The following is a 16790-nucleotide window of genomic DNA, read 5'->3' on the forward strand; positions in this document are numbered from 1 at the left end:
TCACAGAGACTCCTGAATTAGGAGTTGCAGAAACCAAGCGAAAGAAAAACTGGAGAGACTGCTTACAGACGCATTGGGACCATTCAGAGTAGAGTCACTATCAGATTTCCAAATCTGCTTTGCGTTCACAGACCAGTACACAAAATTTGTTTTTCTTGACTTGCCTAAGGCAAAGAGTGAAGCACCGGCTGGCCTGAAGAAGTTTGTTCTCAGTGCGAAGATGCTCAAAAAACTGGGACAAGACAATGCGAAGGAGTTTCTCTCAGAGCAGTTTAAGACGTGCTGTTTAGATACAGGCATTCTTCAAGAGAAAACAATACCAGAGACGCCACAACAGAACGAGTTAGCCAAGAGGTGCAACAGGACATTTGTGGAGATACCAAAGTTTTTGGTCATTGACTCAAGTCCTCCTAGACTATGTGGGTAGCCGCAATTATCCACGCAGCAAGGATTAGAAACTTGGTTGTGAGGGGAACAGAAGACAGATGCCGGCAGAGCTTATGCGATGTACAAAACTAAATTTTCACTTAGCAAACTCTCTTATTTTGGTTGCAGTCCTCATGAGGAAGAGAAAGAGAGAGAGAGAGAGAGAGAGAGAGAGAGAGAGAGACATGTCAGCAAACTTGAAGTCAATGCACCAGAAGGAAAATTGTGTGTTACACTGTGGGTGACCATGGAATTAACATGTTCATACATAACTCAAGATGACGGCAGTTCTAGATGTGATCGTCATGAAGTCCAGAGTGGGCTCAATCTGTGAAAATTCTTAGATGGCTGACCTAATAGACGAGAGTCTGAGCAACTGGTGATCTGCTACCCTGAAGATAGTAATCAAGACGACGGCAAAAAAGAACGATAGGGCACATCTACTCCAATCAAGAAAAGCGTAGCACGACGAAGAGAGTGTGAATACTCATAAAAAACACTGAGACGAGATGTCTTGAATATTGAGGAAGACTCAAAACTAGACTCAACTGCAACTAGAGAAATTCTCAGTGACTCATAGTCGCTTGAAAATAAGGACTGAAGAGTTTTTGCGTTCAGAGACAGTTAACTTCAATGAATAAGAACTGAGGCAAGCGCGGACAGAGCACAGCTCAGACGAAGGACACGATCAAGGAATGATCCGCAATGTTTGAGAAAATCAGGACCAGTCTTGCTGTAACTGAGGTTGACTATATGGAACCCAAGACACTCTACAAAGCCAAGCACAGTGATGATTGGGTCCAGAACACTGGTCAAGGAAGGACCGGGTCAAGCAATACAAGACGCCAAGACTTGAGGCCTAGATAGACCACCCACAGAAGAGGACGCCATATTGGCTGATTTGGTCTACAAAATAAAATTGGGTCCCATTGGCAAGTCGACAAATACAATTTTCGCTTTTGTGGAAAAAAGATTCAAGAAATCGGAAGGACGGGTTCCTTATGAAACGTTCGCGCCTAACTTGAAGCCAGAGAATTTAAGGATCCACTTCAACTATCATTAAAGCAAGGCCAAACGATGCACCAGTTTGGTGTCAAAACGGATTTCGTGCACTCACCGACAAAGAAAGAAGTATATCTGGTGCAGACACAGCAGTGTGTGAAGCGTGGATCAGATGAGGAAACGCTAATTTGCATTTTGAAGAAATCAAATCATGGTTTGAAACAGGCTGCTAACAAATAGTACAAGGATTTGGATAACCTTCTATTGGGACATGGATTCACTAAAAGCAGTAACGATCATCGCTTGTTCTTTAGAGCGGCGAAAAATGGTCACATCTTCACTTGGGTCTGAATTCACAACATCATAATAACCTCAAGAAACGTGACTGTAGTCTTCGACGTCAAGAAGGCGCTCGAGGCCACATTCCACATGGAAGGTTTGGAGATTACACTGGTTTCTCAACCTCAAATTTAGACATACGGAGGGCAGGTTACCAAGTGCGCATTATGGAAAAAATGATTGACTGGTATCAAATGGATCAATGCAAACCCTCGTGCATACCCATTGACACAAGTTTTGTTGGATCACATTTTTATTTGGCCAAACAGACAAAGACAGAGAGCAGGTTCGAGTCATTATTCTGTCCAGACACATGAATGAAACTAAAAGTCAACACTGGTTTTTGGAAAAGTTTGAAAATTTTGAAAATTTCTTACACAAAAGAAGCTAGTTATGATTTAGTGGGGGAAAGTGAAGCAGATTGATCTGGTGAGTTGAACAACAGAAAATCAACGAGGGGCCACTACTTCAAACTCAACGGACGTGGCGCAGCAATCAGCCTGTTTGTCAAGAAGTATGGCACAGTTGCTTTTTCTTCCACAGAAGCAGAGGCGTGTTAGCAGTAGTTCAAGAAGCAAATGAATTGAAAAACTTTTAGACAATGGTGTCATCCAACAGAAACATCTGACATCAACTGAAGAGGACAGCGAAAATTTTATCAGAGTTTGTCAAAATCACGTCATGTACAAGAGGAGCGAGCACATCGAGACAGAATATCAATCCATTCAGGAAAAGTCTGAAGATGGAACTACTTCAATTCAGTATTTTCCTACTGACCATATGGCAGCAGACATAAAGGAGTTCTTTACCCGTATCAAAGGTGGAAACAATCAGAACAGTTTTGATGGAAGCAGACTCTATGCAATCGGCTCAAATCTTAGTGCGTGTTAGAATTGCGATTCAAACTATACTCTTAAAATTTGATATATATTATTAGAAAATTTATCTTACCAGTTAATCAGAAAAAAGAAAAATGATTCCAGTCACTAAAATGATATAAATGAATCTTTATGAAAAAATGCTTTGAATCAATACTTGATTCAAACTGATGATTCTAGGTAATTATTCTTAGAATTAGAATATTTGGTTTTCCCAGCATTTTCTTTTTGATTATGATACCTGTAGAAGTGTGAATGAAATCTTAGAAAAATGCAATTGCTTATATTGTTCACTGGCGACTGACTTCTAGGACTTTTGCGGAAGCAAACCATATTGGGTACCCATTGCGACCCCCACTATAAATCTTGGTGCTAAAATTGGTTTTGTATTTTGACTTTTTGCAATGGTAATGGGTAAATATACAGCTGATTTTTGTGTCAGATCTCTAAATTCTACTGTAAAATATATTTTGTTGATCTCTCATTTTTGAGAAATTATTTCTTTTCCTTAGTTGATTACGCTTTTATTCTGCTTGCGAAAGTCAATAACCCATCAATCAAAAATTTTTGTTTTGTATTCTGTATATTAACTCTACACGTACCCTCTGATTGCCCCAGTCTTTGAAGAAGCATATAATCGACAGATTGAGTAATCCTTACCACATAAATTGGGAATCTGTTTTCTACTGCATGGAAAATTAAACCCTTTTTTTGTTTTGTCAATGGATTTGGATCGGACTTAATTTACTACCAAGTGTAACGTTTAAACTGAACTTCTTGCTCAACTGTATTTAGCTAAGTATTCTCTGTCTGAGAAAAGTTTGGTGATCTGGATTGTTTTTCAGCTAGATAAAATGTTATTTGTTATTTTTTTTATCTATAACAATAAACAATGTTGGTCTCCGAATGTGTCTCAGTGAGTATATCTGTCATTATAAGTTTGGATTAAATTCAACCACTTTTTTATCTTATTACCTTGCAAAAGGGACAGTAATTACCTATACGTAATCAGTTTAATTGGTCTCTAAGTCAGTGATTTTCTATGAAAGTCGTTTCTTATAACGGGTACAGGTTTGAAATGTTGTGCGTTTCAGCTATGAACCTTCGCATTGAGCTGAACGAGTTCTCAAAGACGAGCAGAGGGAGTTCTCTAATTAGACCCAAAAGATACGTATTAATGAAGGGGTTAGTGACCGTATTACATCAAATGGGGCATATAGAAAAACAATTGTTAACACTTTCAAATTCATGTGCAAGGTGACCTTCTCAGACCAGAATTCCTACGGCTATCTTGTACAATATTGCAAGATTCTTGCAATTAACGCTTAAGAATCGGACTGTTATCCTGCAAGATTTGGGCCTTTGCAATTTGATTTTGATAAATGAGAGAAAAGAATTCTATGATCAATTTCTATTTAGCGACTATTTCTATGACTGATTTTTACATGCTCAACCAATTGACAATTTCAAATTTTGATAGACAGTTTGGTATGGAATTTAGGAGCATGTGCATCCATTTCACAGCAAAGATTTAAGGCTTTCTTGAAGAAAGCTGGCACTGTAGACTTTTCTTCTCTCAACTTCAGTTTGGGCCAAGCAGCTACCAACTGATGAGAAATTTGACACAGTTTAAATTAAATTAAAATTAAATGATGGTTACTAGATAGACTGCTTTTCAATTTCGATATTGAAAGGGAGAGTATCGCAGCTGTTATATGGTTCTAGCTATACTTCTCAGTGACCACGATCCAACAATATAGATTTCCTCGATTCCTTAAAGTTCGGCAATCATTTTGCGCCTAATACAATCAAACTATATTTCAAATTATCTTTCAAATTATCCCCCAAATGTCTTCAATAGAAGATAACTGACAAAAAAAATTGTTAATGATCCGACCTCTTAACAACAATCAGTCATTATCAGATGATAATTCACAAAGAATTTTATCCCCCATTACGTGGCCAATGTCGGATTTCTTCAGTAAATTTACTCATTTTTATCAGTCTTTTACACGCTATGAGTAACTCGGTTATATGACACTACACCCAATGCTAAAATACTCAATGTGCCACATACCCCATGCCATACCCAATTTAATTCATTTGACATTTTCGTTCAATAATTCCAAATCCCATTACAAATTAGCACTCGGTTTTGCCAGCATGTTTAAGTTGATAAAGCATAATTAAGCTGATAGTTAAATCTCATGTTCAGTTGTGATAGTTTCATATTGTGATGGTTTCAAAGAAACATCAAGAAACTTAGAAGTTTCAAAGAACGAAAGACGAACTTATCTGAAGAATTCTGCTGCTATGTCAAAAAGTACTGGCCACAAAATTAAACCCGATTCTAATTTTTGTCGTGGCGCTATCATTATCTTATTGATCTATCAATCATATGTCAGATTGTAAAATCTGACATATGTAAATCTGACATATCTGACACGATATAGTAAAAAAGATCAATAGTTAACTGCAAAGTAAAAATGTAGGTGCAGATAGCGCAGTGATATCACTAAGAGTATGGACTGAGCTTGATAAACCTCAGTTTGATGGTAAAATAAGACGTCTCGAAGTTATGGTAGTGGTCAACTAACCCTTCTGAGGGCGTTTACTTGTAATGTTGAGTGGAATAGAATCAGGCACACACAAAATTAACTCGCAGTCTAATAAATAATTTGGACTAATTGGTAGAGACCTTCTACCCAAGAACGATGTCAACAATATCACATCCGAACACTTCCCTGCTCCGAAAGGTTACAAAGCTCAAGTAAAGCTGATACCAGGACCACAGCCAATCTTCTGCAAAGCCAGAAAAATACCTCTCTATCTCTTCAAGACAAGGTCACAGAGAAGCTGGAAAAGGTAGTCAGACACGGCATCCTTGAACCGGCACTGCCAAGAGGAGTCATTAATGCATCTCCCGTGGTGTGGCAAAGAACTAAAAGTTGAGAACTGAGACATTTTGTGATTTTAAAATTTCATATCAACGGACGAGGACTACTCAATACCAGACATGGAGACAATCTTCCACAATCTACATAGGACCACATACTTTGAAAAATTGAGTTCTCAGGATGCCTACTACAAAACTTCACATAACGAACAAGAAAAAGACATAAGCAAAATAAACATATCTCAAGGACTGTTCAAGATATGCTCATTACTTCAGGGATTGAAAAACTCTTCTCCAATCTCTTAGAATTGCATCGAATCAAAACTCAAAGGAATCAAAGGTGTTGTAATCTTTCAAGACGATGTGTTGTTCTATGGAATTACCAAGGATCAGTTAGACAAGAGATTGCTTGCAGTCAAGAGTCGACTACGTGAGAAAAAGTTTACTATTAATCAGAAAAAATCTTACTCAAAACCAGTCAATAGTAATAGTTTTTTGAGATACTCCATATTAAATGAGGGAACAGCACCAGAACTCGAATCGTTTGTTGGGCTAACAAATATTTACGGAAAAACGAATTCCTGATTTTGAAACAGTAATGCTGCCACTAATTGACATGAGAAACAGCGATTTCTCATGGGGCAGAATGCTACGAAAATCTTTGAAGACTACAAAAAAGGAATTACGTGCTAACCCACTTGTACAGTCATATAATTTGCAAGAAGTCATTGGAGGGGTTCCTTCACAGGAAGGTCATCCAGTTATATATGTAACAGAAAAATTGACACCAGCGGAGCATAACTGAGAGCGAGCAGTACTGGAAATTGTGTCTGTGGTCACAAGATTGAAGCAATTCCTTCTTGGAAGACAATTTTCCTTGCAGACGGACCACAAACCGTTCAAATATCTTTTTGCAACAGACGAGGAGATGCCGAAAACAGAATCAGCTAGAATCACAAGACGGTCATTAGCTCCAATGGGCTTCGACTTTGAGCTGAAGTACACACCAGGAAAGCAAATACCCCATTCAGATGCTTTGAGTAGAATGGACTTTGACGAAGACGAATCTGATAACGAGTATGTTTCACAGTAAACAACAATTGCTTCGCTCAGACCGTCTTGATGACTCCAGAAGAGGTCAGAACCGAGCTTGTACCAAACAGACTTTTTAAAGAAATAATGAAACGAATCAAAAGTGGCAATTGGAAACAGCATTCAACAGCGAAAAAAAAAGATTTAAACAACAAAAAGAAGCGCTTACTATGTACAATGGAATCATCTTCACGGGTGTTGTTCCTTTCATTCCACCCAAACTACGGCAATTGGTTTTGGCAAAAGCGTTTGAGACACATCCTGGGAATAATGCAATTGAGGCATCAGTCAGTATGATACCATGGTGGCCTGGCATTACCCAAGAAGTTCAACTTTTTGTAGTAAACGTAACAACTGCAAACAAACAGACCTATCCTGGAGAAAAGACCTTTCAAAACGAGTCTCTAGCAGGGCAGAAGCCGACGCTTGTGGACAGCTCCACATTGTCTGGGATTTTGTTAAGGACCAAAGCAATATCTTGGTAAATTTTGACGCTTGTTCAAGCTGGATAGAAGAATTTCCCGTGGGAAATAGAACATCAGAAACAGCTAATGTTTATTTTTTTCAAATTTCTGCAAGATTTGAAACACCAAAAACATTAGTATCTGATAATGTACCTGAATTTGTAATTGGTGACCTTAAACAGTAGTGTGAATTACTGGGAATTAAGAAAATGGAATCACCCGTCTATCTACCAAGAGCTAATGGACTAGCTGAGAGAGCAATTCAGAGAGTAAAGCGGAAACGTCAAGCGTGGAGTCCCAATCTCAACGTGTCATTTGGGGCATTCCTACAAAGGGCACTGATGACACGTCGAAACACTATATAGACAATAGGAGAAAACCCCAATTGAACGTCTATTGGGACGCAGAGTGAGATCAACAGCAATTGCATATTTCGACTTGTGTGTTCAAGGCCATTCTATTCAAGGCCAACGAAAAGACAAAGACGATTCCTGCTACTTTATTCATTATGAAGAGCTTGAACACTTTTTTCATACAACCTGAAAATTCAACATGGACTATTAAGTGAGCGGCAACTAAAATGTGAGCATAGACGAGGACAATCTGAAATCTGAACCCCAGTGGAGGACACAATATCTCAATCAGAACCAAAAGTTCGGTACACAGTTGTGAGCCCTTCACAACATGATTAAGCTTCTTCAGCAACATCAGCTGCAGAGCAACCACAACCTGAACCCTTAGGTTCTTTGTGAACATCAACAGGAAACAGAAAACAACCAGATAGTTTGCTATCCCCACAAATTTACCTAAAAAAGATTGAAGTTTTGATGGTTTCAAAGAAACATCAAGAAACTTAGAAACTATCTTTTTTTAAAGTTCAAAGAACGAAAGAAGAACTTACCTGCAAAATTTTGCTGCTATGTCAATAAGTATTGGCCGCAAAGCTAAGCTCGATTTTGATTTTGTCTTGGCGCTATCGTTGCCTTGTTGACCTATCAATCATATGTCAGGAGTGAATTCTCCCGCCCATAGAAACCTAACTCCAACATCCTTTGACCTCCAACTAATGAACTCCATTGTATCTAGGCCATAAAAGCTTCACGTGAAATGTTGATGAAAATAGAAAATCACGTTTGGGATTCGGAATTACGATTTATTCTCATAAAGTATTTTTAGCTATCCTATTTTCAATTTATTTTTTTGCTTAGATAGGTAATATAAATCAGACCCTAATTTCTTTTATTTTCAGTTCCAGTTTTAATATAAAATTTAACTTTTTCAATTCATTTGACCCGTGGTTTTGACCACGACACACATCAAACTGCCGCTCAGTTGGTATTACCCAAATACTTGGTTCAAAACGCATAATCTGGCAGAAAAATCATGTTTTAAACAGCTTATTATTTGTTCAATTACATGCAACCATAAGAATAACTCTTTAATTATTTTTTAATTCAAAGAAAAGTTATTTTAAGTTATTTAATGCTAATAACAAATGATTTTTGCTGAAACCAATTTAGCATGAAAGTCAACATCGGTCAGTTGAAGTTGAAATACGGCAAGTTGTACAAAAGGTTAAAAAGGCATTACGCAGCCAGTGTTCTGAAAAAAATCTTTGTCAATTTTTTTTTGTCACTTGTGACTCAGTTCCGCAATTTTGATCATGTAGTTAGCTTAAAATTTTGTGGCCCAAGTTCAAGTTGTAAATACTTCAGTCTCGATTCAAAGACTTACGGGGCCAATGTTTGAAAAAGGAATATTCTACAAAAACTTTTTTGTCACTAGTATTTACAGATGAACGTAACCCTTTTCCACAATTTTGATCATGTAAATGGCTTAAAATTTTTTAACCCAAATTTAATTTGAAAATACTTGAGTCTCAATTCAAAGACTTTGGTTAGTTGCAAAACACTGCCGTATCCGAATGAAGCAAGGCCAGACTAAACAATCCTCAAATGCAAACTGTTCCCGGACAAAATAGTACCAGATAAAATAATCTAATCAAAAGCAGAGAAAATCGTTATGAACAGATATTTTCGTTGAAACCAATTTAGCATGGAAGTCAATTTCGGTCAATTGAATTTGAATAACGGCAAATTGTACAAAAAGTTAAGGCATTACGTAGCCAGGGTCCGGAAAGAAATATTTGTCAGTGATTTTTTTGTCAATAGTTTTCACAGATCAAAGTAACCAGTTTCCACAATTTTTATTATGTATTCAGCTTAAAGTTTTGTAGCCCAAGTTTTATTTGTAAATTCTTGAGAATCGATTTGATGGTTTTTCCTGTAATTGCAAAACTGCCGTGTCCGAAAGAAACAGTCCCAGACAAAACAGTCCCAGATTGACAAATATTCCCATACAAAACAGTCCCAGACAAAATAGTCTAATAAAAGCATACAAAAAAGTCATTGATAGATCAGTAAACGATTGTAAATAAATCTTTATGCCAACCGTCTGCAATATTGAAGATCATGTTGAAGACCCAATTTGTGAGTCTCAGTATTCCAATTGAAACCCCAATTGTAAGGGTTCCACTTTTTATTGAAAATTTTCATTGTTTCTCTGAAAATCCCAATTGTTTGGGTTCTGATTATCCAAATAAAGTTTTCCTCTGTGAAATACTAATTATGGATTAAGAAAAAGATTATGTTTTTTGGCAAACAGACAAAGGAGTCCCGGACAGAACAGTTTCGAATAGCGAAAAGCAGCAAGACAAAACTCTCCCAGAACAAATAGTCTCAAGAAAGCAAACAAAATTACCCTAATTGAAAATTTTTTTGCAGTTATAACTATTTTGAAAAGATTAAAGCTGATGTTTAGGCTTGGTAAGACAATCAAAGTCGACATTATTAAATCCTTGACATGCTATTACTTATCTGTTTGAAATCAAAATCCATGTTCAGAATCACAGCAACTCTCAGATTATGGGCCTCTCGTCACTCTCATGTTGATTTGTTTTGTGATTCAAAACCCACACAATTTAGTTTTCAATAGGGCTAATAGAACCCCCACAATCAGGTTTCAAATCAGATTTGGAATAATGAAAGCCACACATTTGTGTTTTCAATTGGAAATGCGTAACACAAATAATTGGGTTTTTAATTGGAATACTGAAACCCACATAAATGCGTTTTCAATATGAATTTCAACAATGGAGACAAATTGGTCTGCTTGTGTTTGATTATTTTGTCTGGGACTGTTTTGTCTGGGAACAATTTTGAGTTTTTTACTGTTTTTTCAGGGACTGTTTCATTTGGACACGGTCATTTTGCAACTAAACAAAGTTTTTGAATCGAGTCTCAATTATTAAAAATATAAATTTGGTCTACATTAATATAAGATAGTTTTTCCCTTGGATTAAAAAAATAAAATTTGAAGAGTTATTGATATGTTTGCATGTAATTGAACAAACAATCAGCTGATAAGGAACATAGTTTATCTTCCAAAGTTTGGATTTTTAGCCAAATATTTGGTTAATCTTAATTCATCTCAATGAAAAACAGTGCTCGCAGAACATTAACTTATACGTTATGTTTTTTAAGTGTTTGTGTCTTATATTTACACGTTTTCAATTTTTTGTGGTTGTAATTATTTAAACTAATTAAAGCTAAACGTTTTGGCTTCGTAAGATGACCTTCGTCGAATTTATTGACTCATTGTCTTGCTATTAGTTATCTGTTTGATGTCAATGAAGTCATAAACCAAATTTGGAATCAGAGCAACACTCAGATTATTGGCCTCTTGTCGCTCTCATAATGATTTGTTATTTGAATCAAAACCAACACACTCGTAACTTTATTTGTATTATTAGAGCCCACAAGATCATGTTTTCCAGTGGAATAGTAAAACCCAAACAATCGGATTTTCAATCAGAATAGTGGAACCCACACAATCGGGTCTTCAATTGGAATTCTGAAACCCACACAATTGGGTTTCTAACATGTTAATCAATTTTAGAGATACCTGGTTTTAAAATTTCTGTACACTCGGTTAAAGATTTGTTCGGGACAATTTTCTCTGCTTTTATTAGATTATTTTGGCTGGGAATGTTTTGTCGGGGAACAGTTTAAAATTTTTTAATGTTTTTTCGGGGAGTGTTTCATTTGGACACGGCCATTTTGCAACTACTCAAAGTCTTAGAATCGAGTCTCAATTTTTTACCATATAAATTTGGTCTGCGACATTTTTAAAAAATTATATGATCAAAAATGTGGAAAAGGTTAAGCTTAATCTGTGAAAACTGGTGACATAAAAGTGTTTTTTGACAAAAATCTCTCTTTTTGACATTGGCTGCGTAATACTTTTTTAACCTTCTGTACAAATTGCCGTAATCAGACTTCATCTGACCAAAATTGTCTAATATGCCAAAAAGGTTTCCGGGGAAATCAATTGTTATTGGCATTAAATAACTGATTTTAGTTTTCCTTTGGATTTAAAAAAATATTAATTTGACGAGTTATTGATATGATTGGATGTAATTGAACAAACAATGAGGTGCTTAAGAACATAGTTTTTCTTCCAAAGTTTGCAATTTGAACCAAGTGTTTGGTTAATCTTAATTCATCTCAATTAAAAACAGAGCTCTCAGAACATTAACTTATAGATTGTGTTTTCTAAGTGTTTGTATTTTGTATTTACACGTTTTACATTTTTTTTAAAGTTATAATTATTTTTAGCTAATTAAAGTTGAATGTTTTGGCTTCGTAAGATAATCTTAGTCGACTTTATTGACTCATTGTCATGCTATTAGTTATCTGTTTGAAGTAATAATCCAAGTTTTGATTCACAGCATCTCTCAGATTTTTGGCCCCTCGTTGCTCTGTGCGAATCAAAACCCACATGATTTGTTTTTTGAATCAAAAGCCACAAAACCCACGTAATTTTAATTGAATTAGTAGAACCCACAAATTCCGGTTTTGCAGTGGAATAATAATTTTCAATCGGAATAGTGGAACCCATACAATCGGGTCTTCAATTGGAATACTGAAACCCACACAATTGGGTTCCCAACATGTTAATCAACATTGGAGATACCTGGTTTAAAGATCTTTTTACACTCGTTTAAAGATTTGTTCGAGACGATTTTCTCTGCATTTATTAGATTATTTTATCTGGGACTATTTTGTCTGGGAACAGTTTGCATTTTGGGACTGTTTTGTCTGGCACTGTTTCATTCGGATACGACAGTTTTGCAACTACCCAAAGTCTTTGAATCGAGACTCAAATATTTGCAAATTAAATTTGGGCTACAAAATTTTAAGCTAATTACATGATCAAAATTGTGGGAAAGGGTTACGTTCATCTGTGGATACTAGTGACATAAAAAGCTTTGGTCGAATATTTCTTATTCAGACATTGGCCGCGTAATTCTTTATTAACCTTGTGTACAGATTTCTGTAATCAGACTTCAAATTATGCCAAATTGGGTTCGGGGAATTCGTTTGTTATTAGCATTAAATATCTGACTATAACTTTTCCCTTGAATTTTTAAGAAATAATTTACATATGCATCAAATTTAGCTATAACTCTGTTGATGTTATCATCATCAGGTGTCAGTACATTTAAGTTTTTGTTGGTTTTTGTCCACCTGTTTTAAAATTTCTGCTGTAGAATTGCAACTTTCTACAGGCCGGCTTTGTGTCAGTGTTGCCATGATACCTTTTTCATTGACGCCATGCGTTTCACATATTGTTTTTAGCTAATGTAAAACGTAGTAACGTTTTTTATGAGCTCTTAGTGCTTCTACATTTGGATTTGGAAGATAATCAACCTCAATCATGCGATACAACCCTAATCAACCAATAGGCATGCATCGACTCCAGCCCTCGTCTGTGTAACAACCGTATTACGCCCTCAATAGACCATAAAACCTACTTTTCTCGAGTAAATTTACTCAAGCAAGTGCTTGTTCTCAATGATCGCGAAGAAAAAATGACATAACAGAAAAACCTAATTTGCAAATCGCTAATTAGAGCTTATAGTTCCCTCGCATTACTATTTGTTGACTAAGAAACCGAATCGCAACTTAGCACTTGTGAATGAGATTGCCATTGAGAGAGTTTGGTCCCCAAACTTAGTTATTGGTAATAAAATTAAGGAATTCGAAAAACACTTTTAGGCTAATTGTAGTTTTTGTCATCTCAACAGACCCCCAAAAAAATGTATTTTGTGGCTTAATGCTTCGGCACAAGGAATCACACTGTTTGAGATGTCAGCGTCTTTTCGGTGCATTATTTTGTAAGAAATGAGGTGAATGTGCTAAAATCATGTAAGAAATGAGCTGAATGCTCTGAAACGCGCTGAAATGTGCTGAATTGCGCTGATTTTTCAAAATTTTGAGCGCAAAAATCTTATCAAATTATACGCTGAAATGCGGTGAATTTTTTTAAAGAAATATGTTGAAATCAAAATGATTGCGAAAACTTTCTGGAATCAATGGCGCAGTGGATTAAGTAAGCACTGCATCGGATAGCAGGGTTTGAGTCGCAGTCAACTCTAATTTTTCTGACAATTCAGCTGTTTTCAGCGCAATTCTTTCAAATTTAGGCGCATTTCAGTGGATTCATTATGTAAGTTTTTTGCGCTGAATTTTTTTGAAAAATTAGCGCATTTTCGAGCATTTCTTACATAAATTTCGTTCATGATAACGGGGCAGGTTATCATGAACGTGAACCACAGTCTGGCTCTCATGTCATCTCAACCATTTTATCCAACTGAGTTACCATGGTACGCGTTTCTCAGTTTTTAAGACACATTTTGAATTTCAGATTCGTAGAAGGAGAATTGAAGAATAACTTGGCTCTCATTCAGTTGAACTTTGCAACATTTCTTCCGGGTAAGTTTCTTACCAGCTTTACGTTAACACTCAATTTTAAAAAGTATTAAGCAAGCCTTGCATCAGTAATTTATCGTAATTATTAGCAATCCGATAGAATGAAAATCTGCTATCAAAACACAATTCTCTATGACACATTACAGTCTACTTGACAACACGCGAGGAAATCATATTCATGCAGTTGCACTCGGATAAAAAACATAGCCGGAAGAATTCCGGAAACGACTCGAAGGAGAAAATTGCCATACTTATAACTAAACAACTAGAACAACTATTGTGAATCCTGAGTCTCCACAAATGCCATAAAAAATTTAAGGAAGAATAGAAATGGCATTCAAAAACAAATTGAACAAAAAACTAGAAACATCAGAAAAACTAGAAAAACTTACAAGTTTTTTTAACTTGAGTTTTTTAAATAGTACAAGGAAACATAAAGCCGAATAAAGTTCCTTTGCAATTAGAGCAATGAAAAGCTCGCAACAAATGGGCAACCATAATAGGCTAAGAAACTTAGCTAAAAACAGAAAAAAAATCGAAAAACTGCAAAAAATTAAGAAAAATAGTTCCAATTTTCGCCATTTTTTGTCATATTTCTCAGCAAAAAAATGATTCTTACCCACAAAACTGTAACCAATTGTTATCATAAAACTGCTCAAGTAGAAGTGCTTCAATACCCATTAGACCAGTAAAACAAAATAATCGCAAAAATTAGCCCGAAAATTAAAAACCTCCGAATTATCATAAAATTCATATTAACTTCCAGAAACCTTCAAACCACTACCGAAACCATCCCAAATTTAAAACAAAATCATAACCAAACTTCTTAACCAAAATAAAGGAAAAAAACTGCTTTAAAATGCACCACGTGAACAAAAAAACTTCGCTCGCTTAGAGAAAATTTTTTCACACATCAATTTCTCGCTCTCTCAAAAACAGCGGTATGAACAAAAACCACTCTCTTTTCGCTCCGCTCTTCACTTTTGTTCAGCGCCAAAATCACTCCAAATTTTTTCACGCGTTTCATTTCCCGCTTCAAAAATCACTCCAATAAAATTGATTTAAAAAAGGACTTCCCCAATACTCCTCTTCGAGTCGTAAGAAAAATCACAGACTCTATTTATATAAGTGTTTCTAATTACACTTGTGAACTCTACTTGTGTTCGCAACTTTGAGCAAATGAATCATTTTAGCAGCAAGAAAACGTTAGTGGACATCGCACGTTTAAAACGTTAAAAATACTGAAAAAACAAACAAATCAAATGTAGTTCAAGTGAACGTAAATATGACCATAAATTTTGAACTTTACACATGTGGTAGTTTAACGTCACGCTTTGGGACTTTGAAGTTCACACAAATTTGACTTAAAAGCGCATTGGTAAAAAAGATTTTTCATTGTTAATAACTACATTAAAAACGCTAACAAACGGTGGGAGGGATGGACTTAAGAAAAATTTAACGCAGAAATTCAAGAGAGAACAGAAAAAAATTCTGAATGATCTTTTGGTCAAATTGGCTGTTACAATAAATATCTCATTTAAGGTTATCATATTTAAAAACCCTTCATAATTATACCAAAAATTTTTGTTCCTAATTTGGTTTTTTAAGCTTGTTAAGCTGTATAGTATGCCTGACTTGTAAAAGATTCTAAGAGTGGAAAGTTTTCACATTCCCACAATTGTTAATGATGTCAGAGTGTTGAAAGAGCTGTTCACATAAAATTGTAAAAATGTTTCTCAAGCCAAATGCAGTCAAAAGTTATATAAATCTATAAAGAAAAATTATGACAGTAATTATATTTCACTGCTGACAAAGATTAGGGTAATGAGACGCACATAACACAAAAAACATTTATTGCCACTAAAACTGTTCTGATTAGAGAAATATTGATTGAGATTTTAAAATCACTTCTCAAGGCAAACTTCTTCTAAAAATTTGCAAAAAATAGGATCAATTTTTGAAACTTGTCACATCTGACTGTTAGCAAATAGCAAATTAGCAAATTAGCAATTAGACTGTTTATGGTGATGCAATGCAAGTAGCCAAAAGTAAAGGTATTCTCACTCAAGTTGTTTTGCTGAGAGAGTGATTGACAGAAATTGTAAAAACAGGGCTCAAGGCAAATGCCGTTCAATTTTTCACTATAATCTGGATATCTTGCACATATATAATGGTTTACTAGAGTGGAAAAATCAATCAATCATTCAGTTACGCCAAATTATTCCTCTTGCTTTGATTAAACAATCCATGCTATTTGTATTTTTAAAGTTAAATGCAATTGTTCTTGAACTCTGCCTACACTATGAACTTTATTTACATAAAACAACTAAAGTTTCTTCCCAATATCGGTCCAGCGTCAAATGTAAGCCCATTTTACAAAAAGCAGATGTGAGAAACCATTACAAATTTTGCAGGTGTATTTCACAACGGCAAGTGTTGTTTGCAACCCCCGTAGAACGCTTACTGGGCCATGTACAGCAATGTTATTAAGTAGACTGTAATGCACGTGATTTTTCGCTCTACATATACAGAAACTACAGTAAGTGCAGATGCTTTTTATTAATAGTGTGAGTTTGTTACCTATGTGTCCTTTTTTCCGAGTTATAAGTTATAAAAATTTTTAAAAAAAACTCAGAAAAAATCTTAGTTAGAGAAACACTTCAACGAGAAATTCCACGTTGACATTCTATGAGTTTAGTTTTTCATTAAAATAACAGTAGGGTTTCGTTTCCTTACCCCTGCAGAAATAGAGCAGCGAAAATGTCAAAAAGGAGTTTAAAAATGTTGTGATAATAGCGAAAACTTAGAGGAAACAAAAATGCCAATTTCATTGCCCGTAACCTGCTAGTTATGTATAACA

General features: G+C 35.6%; 2 protein-coding genes across 3 annotated transcripts in view; one reads left to right on the forward strand and one right to left on the reverse strand.

Annotated features, from left to right (window-relative positions):
* LOC142358644 (equilibrative nucleoside transporter 3-like) overlaps positions 1–16790 on the reverse strand; it is a 502369-nt gene that overhangs the window by 326410 nt on the left and 159169 nt on the right. The gene's annotated exons all lie outside the window — the stretch shown is intronic.
* Positions 1–16790, forward strand: part of LOC142335263 (coagulation factor XII-like) — a 42527-nt gene that overhangs the window by 20620 nt on the left and 5117 nt on the right. For both annotated transcript variants that reach the window (XM_075383685.1, XM_075383686.1), the window contains exons 2-3: positions 3740–3830; positions 13866–13933. In XM_075383685.1, coding sequence (XP_075239800.1) covers positions 3740–3830; positions 13866–13933 — 159 coding nt within the window. The remainder of the gene's footprint in view (positions 1–3739; positions 3831–13865; positions 13934–16790) is intronic.

The sequence above is a fragment of the Convolutriloba macropyga genome, chromosome 2, assembly GCF_964194025.1.
Source record: "Convolutriloba macropyga chromosome 2, txConMacr16.3, whole genome shotgun sequence".
NCBI classification, from domain to species: Eukaryota; Metazoa; Xenacoelomorpha; order Acoela; family Convolutidae; genus Convolutriloba; species Convolutriloba macropyga.